At 35.7% G+C, this 6,819-nt stretch overlaps 1 protein-coding gene across 1 annotated transcript; it reads right to left on the bottom strand.

Moving 5' to 3' along the window:
* Window positions 1–4,891: 4,891 nt before the first annotated feature.
* On the bottom strand, window positions 4,892–6,577 carry LOC131036676 (F-box/kelch-repeat protein SKIP20). Its single transcript, XM_057968624.2, has 2 exons — window positions 6,570–6,577; window positions 4,892–6,200 (listed from the first exon to the last, which is right to left on the bottom strand). The coding sequence occupies exons 1-2, from the start codon at window positions 6,575–6,577 to the stop codon at window positions 5,093–5,095; spliced, it is 1,116 nt and encodes a 371-aa protein (XP_057824607.2). The 3' UTR covers window positions 4,892–5,092.
* Window positions 6,578–6,819: the final 242 nt, after the last annotated feature.

Raw genomic sequence — 6,819 nt, 5'->3', positions numbered from 1 at the left:
GGGTGGGGCGGTGGGTGGTTTGAATAGGTTGGAGGATACTCTGTGTTCACATAATGCTGCTGATGACTAAAGAATCATGGCGAACAATGGTACCCCTTGGTACAAAATATTTTGTTTTAGATTAGCTATCCCGTGTTTCTTTTTTATGATGAATAGTTTATGCCATTTTGGCACATTGTAATTACTTTTTACAGTGGGGATGAGGGAGGCTTTTTTGTGTTTCTATTTGATGAACAACATGGTTTTGATAAGATGGTTTGGAGTTCAGATGATGGTTTTGGGGGAATGATGGTTTAGCATGTACTATCTTTTATCTTAATAAAATTATAAAATTACTGATCAATTTTTTTTAAAAATATAAATATAATATATTTTATATTAATATAATTTTTTTTAGAGCTTATTTACATCTATTTCTAGTGTGGAAATGTGTTGGATACCCCAAAGGTTGAACTACTTTTGATGAAATCGAGTTTTTTCAACTCATATAATATTAATCCATTCTTGATTAAAATTGCAGTTTTTACTTTAAAAATTGATCGGCCAAAGAAGAATAACAACCTTGACCTAGATGAAAATTTCTTCTTGGTGTCACGTTTTCTTCCTCGTGTTCATGTTGGCCTGATCTTCCATGGCCCGAGATCCTTGAATGCGCATGCTCATTACAGTTGATTATAGTGCTTCAATTTATTGTATGTACACACGAGAAGTTGAATGGAAAAAGAAATCTTACCAGGGAGATTAATTCCAAGCGCCGACTAGGTATTCACATTACAAATTGATATGTAAATAAGAAATCTTACCAATTGATTGTGGAATGAAAAAAAGTAATGTTCACATTGATAATTATAATTATCAAAATTGCATACCCATTTCCCTTCCCTTTATATATTGGATTCATGATTGATTATTAGATTTTTCTTTCATATGAACATTATTTTAGGTTTTTATTATTATTTTTTAAATTTTTTTTAAAATTTAAAATTGCAATGTTGGAATATTTTGGAGGTTGAACAATTATATAATACAAAAATATTATTTTTTAAAGAGTACTTAATTTAATGGCAAAGTTCATGTTGTATGTACTTAAATGATGTTGAGTTCAAAACTTCTATAATACAAAAAACAAGCAAACACAAATATTTATTTATCCCTTTTTGACATTTTTTTTTTGGTGTTATAATTCGATTTTAGATTTATCATTTTTTGAAATATTAGTTTACAATAGTATAAAGACATGTAGTCAAATTATTAGTATTGTTCAAGGATCATGATTGAATACAATCATTAGCTTAAGTGGTATAATTTGATATTGAATTCATGATCTAAAGACTACATGACAAAATAGCGGGCATTCTAATTCTTTTGTCACATTCTAGATTATTTGATATGCTTGATTTATTAATTATAGAACCATTTTCCATAATTCAAGGGCTGATTGGAAACATCCCATGACTTGCAAATGATAAGGGTCAACTAGAGACATCATTATAGGTTATGGTTTACACCTTTGATAATTTGGTATCATTTTTTGTTCTTAATGATACCTATTTTATAAAATATTGAATTTCAGGGTTACTTATGCCTTGGAAATATGTTAAGATGGATATAAACTATAAATACGCATTGGAATTCATTTATATTCATTGAGAATATGTTTGTTATAAGTTGGGATAATGTTATAACAATCTTTCTTCATTAGAAGGATGTAACAAGTTTTCAAAGATATTTCCTATATAAACCAAAGAGATGGAACCCAAAAAATAACATTCATTGAAGATCTTTTATCCAATATTTGTGGAGTTGAAGCATGAGAGTGTATGTGGATTTTGTAGTTTTTTATGAGATATATAAAGTTTGGAATATCTAGATTGTGATTATAAGGCTCTATGGTCATGATTATGATGCTAAATGATTTGGTGTAATTAATGTTGATCAATATAATATTACTTCTTGAACTCATTGGAATATTATTTTGACAATTTATTGTTTATGATCTAATATAATTCTATTGATGTGCAAATATATATGTATATGCTAGCTAACACTTATAGCGCTAATCTCAAGCAATATAATGCTACATAAAACTAGACATAAAATCTCCATTCCAAGACCTATATATAAACAAAAGAGATAAAAATCACAAATAATTTTTCAAAACCATAAACCACAAATTAATTAAGATGTTTCACATTCAAGCTATGTTCTTCACCTACAAAATAAGTAATTTAACAATAAAATGTAAACTACAATTAATTGATTTGACTCCCATAACCAAGGTCGGTCAAAGTAACTCTCAACTGATCTATATAGATGTAATAATTAACTCTTTCAGACTTCTTATACATGTTTTAAATAACCTATCAAAATGCTACCCCTAATCTGTTAAATAAAACCTCTCAACAACTTCTTACTAAAGACGTGTGACAAAATAATGCCTAGAATATCAAGTTCCTATCTAGGGATTCACGTTATAAATTGATATGTAAATAAGAAACTAGCAATCGCAACTTGGTATGCAATGGGTAAGCCAAATAGGTGTAGAATGTGAATTAGAGAAATATTTGTCTATTATTTGCATACATTCATGTACATGAATTCAATTGATAGAGAGATATAAAAGAGCAAAGAGAAGGAGAGTTAGAGGTTGAGAGATATGAAAAGATAGAGATGGAGAGACAAAGAGACATAGATATAGAAGTCTAAGAAGAGGGAGAGAGGAGAGGGATGGATGGATAGAGAATCTCCTTGAGATTTGGTCTATCAAACAAAGAGTCTGTGTTGCTTGTCAAAATCTTGTAAGTCTTCATTTTGGTTCAATGAAAATAATACTTGTTATGAACAAGCCTATCTATACATCATACTCATATGCCAAATTCTTATAACAACGATTCACAATAATTCTAACATTTACAAATAGTTTTTCATCGACAAAGTGATACTCAAGCTCAAATTATTTTTTTGTTGAACACTTAAAAACATGTTTAATGCATAACCAATTGAAACAAAATCGCGAACTACTAATGAATTGCACAAATAGATTAATGAATAAAAATATGTTGAACTACAAAAAATGCTTGAACTACTAAATAATCCTGTTGCACTAGTGTTTCAAGGGCCGAGATTCAGAGGAAAGGCTGCTACCATCATTCCTGAACGATGGCTGGCATTGAAGATTTCAGTGACAAAAATGCTTTAATCTGGACGCTCAAAGCAAAAGCTGAGAACAAGGTATGATCTTATCCAATACACGGATATAAGTTTTTGGATGCAATTCGTAGAAATGATTTTCTTTTAAACCTTTGGACCCAAATGGGTGTCTGATTTGGGCGGTTTGAAATCAGATCCATCGAGATGTAACGTGATTTTGTATAGATCTGACTAATCTGTGGTATCTCTGTGTACAGATATGCTTTGACTACAACACAAGGAATCCTACATGGGCAGCCGTTACGTATGGGATTTTCATATGCCTCGACTGTTCTGCTGTCCACAGGAGCCTTGGTCCATATCAGCGTTGTCAGGGACTACAAAATCTTAATGTAATCTGGATGCTGAATTGTTTATTTCTTTTGTTAGAACTAGGGGAAAGGACCCAGTAGTTGAGCATGTACCAATTGTTGTGAGGGTTGTTGATACCTTTTGTTCCAAAAATTGAACAAATAAAACCTATTGTTTGAAACAAAAAATATCAATTTTTGTTAGGAAATGTACCAACAGTTGTTAGGAAATGTACCAATAGTTGTTAAGAAATGTACTAATATTGTAAAAAGTAACCAATCAGGTGATGCCATGTCAGCTGCACAACTATTGGGGTCTCTTTTGCACGCCTATTGGTCTCACTTTTTTTTGGGGCTGTTTGGGACACCTTGGCAAAAAGCATGCTGATGTGGCATCATATTTGATGACGTGGCCCTGAAACCTTAGTTATTAGCAGGGGACTTGCCAAGTAAGCTGCTGTAAAAAAATCGGAGTGATTTGAAATTTCCAAGTAGGATTTTGAGAAGCGCGAAGTTAGGGTGCATGACTACTGGGTCCTTTCCCCTAATTGATTTCTTAGGAAAAATCTTAGCGAAAGAAGTCAGATGCGGTGGCCAGAGTAGTCACAAATGGGATTTTGGTAAATATCCCAAACTTTGTTGAAGCAAATATGAATGCAATGTCAATCTACATGCCATATCGTATAGATCTTAGTGAAAGTCGTCTCATGCATTATTACCACTTTACCAGACTAGTCACTATTGGGATTTTGGTAATTTCTCCTAAATCACATTTTATACAAGAAAAGCATGCGTAATCCATGCTCCGCAGATTATGGTAAATACCAAAAGTTAACTGCGCTATCACGACCGATCTCAATGGGGACGAATTTCTTGATCAAAATGAGTTCTGTGATCTCATGCCCTTCTTTGAACGCAGGCAGAGTAGAGTAGAAAAACACGTATTTTTGCTGTCCCATCGCTTACACTGGCAGATACGGCAGGGTCAATCAATATTCACCGACAAACGAATCGATGGCTGCAAACAAAGCAATCATCTTGATGGATAAACTGAGCTCCTCAATCTCATAGGGAACGCCTTTAGCGTAATAATGACTTTTTTCTCTACGATTCGTCATCAAGGCAAATCCCCACCCCAATCCCCCACTCCCCACCGTTTACAATAAATAGCAAGGGAAAGTTCGTCTGTTGAATAATTGATTCTGAGCAAATTCATATTTTGTTATCAGAAATCTTAACTGTAAGAGTAAGACATTATTTTGAATAAACGATTTTGAGCATGTGATACAAGACCCTAGAAGACAACGTGAATAAGATATTATCTTTAATTGGAAGCGGTGCACTAAAATTACATACATACACACCATAAATAATAATTATATATTGCGTTTTTTAAAGCGAATGGAACATTCGGTTAAGGGGAGTTGGAAAACCTATACATATCAAAATTGCTAATTCATTATAAAAATTACAACTTCGGTGTACTTTCTAGTATAGAGCTATATTCAACCTTTTCCTACATATTAACACATTAAACCATATGCTGCCCTGTGGGCTAGAGATGATTCTTGTAAACCAAGCACTGTAATTGACTAGAGCTCCAGGGTGGTTGCACACTGGACTAATCCTCCAAATCCCTCGGCTCTCTCCATTTCAACCCACTTCCCATTCTCCGTCTCAAATATATAACAACACATCACTTTACTGCTGTCACAAGCGCTGACAAATATTTTGCCCTCTGCCATTGTAGCGCAAGCAGTAACTGTTATTCCTTGCGGCATACTCCCTTCTTCAATCCAAACATTCTCTTTCTCATTATACCGCACAACTCCTCCGTTACAAAACGAATAGAGACGACAACCAAAAGCTACACACGACCGAGGACAACGCCCGATTTTCCACATATTTTCCACCCAACTCCAACTGCGTGTCTGCAGGTTAAACACTTCTCCACTGCTCAGAAATCGTCCCTGAGCCTGAGTTTCATACCCACTTATAACTACCAGTTTCCCGTCCATAAAAAAAGCCCCACATTCATCTCGTGCTTTGCTCATAGGGGGGACAATCTCCCATGCGTCTTTCTCCACGTCGTAAGCCTCCACCATATTCACTGCATTTTTCTCCTCATCGTGCCCTCCGGCAATGTAAACAACTCCTTGATCGGAAACGCAGCAGGCGAAGAAAGATCGAAGCGTAGGCATGTCCGCCCCTCGGACCCACCGTCCGTTCAGCACGTCGTAACAGAAAAGGCAATTGACTGCCCGCATGGTGGAGGGATGCCAACCGCCAATCACTATCAATTTTCCTCTCACCGAAACGCACCGACTGAAGAGCGGAATGGAGGTGGGAAATTGGGGGATGGGAGGAAGTGTGTGGCATGCGCCTCCAACAGGATTATATGCAGTTATTCCATAATCCGGTGCACCTTTATACGGCTTAGCCTTATTTGCACAGGGCTCGCCTTCCTGGTGAGGAAGGGCCTGGAGCATAAAGATGCACTCTTCAGAAGTCCTTGTGGCTTTTCTCTGCTGGTAAAACCAGGGATTATTGACTAGACATCTCCAACGTCTACACACGCTTTTAAGCTTGCAGTGCGAGATGTATGGCACTCTCACCAAGCAATCTGCAGCAATTTCGTCAGGGAGATCAGGAATAAGCTCCATCTCTCTGCCCCCAAATTTGGGATTTCCACCTCCCGATCTTAAGATATATTAGGACTAGACTCTGCCGACTTAACATAAATGCGGTCAAATGGGTGTTTCCATAAGCGAATGTTTCAATTTTCGTTTGTTTTAAATTTTGTTAAGGCAAAGATTCCCGAAGCGTTGCCGTTGTGAAAGGCTTTTGAATCCAAAATCTCGTGAGCTTCTAGAGGTTCATTCGCATTCGCATTTCCGGTATTCTACGGGTCATACATATATTTAAATCTGATTTGATATTAGTCTTTAGTGTTGACATTAGCATATCGTGTCTTGTAAGGACAGATCTCAATTATAACAAGTGGTCCACCAGAGATAAGTCAACAAGGCGACAAAGAAGCTATGCCATCTTATCTCATTCATGGCAGACTTCGCCATTACTGTTTTTCCGCTTGAGAGATATGGCCGACTAAAATTCCATAAAGTACACACACAAAGTAATTATAATGGTAAAAGTACATACACAAAGTACAATTCAAAATACGAACCCAAGAAGATGAAATTTTAGAAATGCCCCAAACGTGTTTGACTGGGAGCGAAAAGAAAAATCCACAAATAATTGTACTTGACTGTGCAAACGAAGTCGGTCCTTGGGCGTGATAACATGACACTGTTGAGCT

This window comes from Cryptomeria japonica, chromosome 1, assembly GCF_030272615.1.
Source record: "Cryptomeria japonica chromosome 1, Sugi_1.0, whole genome shotgun sequence".
Lineage (NCBI taxonomy): Eukaryota > Viridiplantae > Streptophyta > Pinopsida > Cupressales > Cupressaceae > Cryptomeria > Cryptomeria japonica.
Note: the sequence above shows the minus strand (reverse complement) of the source record. Positions and strands in the feature narration are given on the sequence as shown.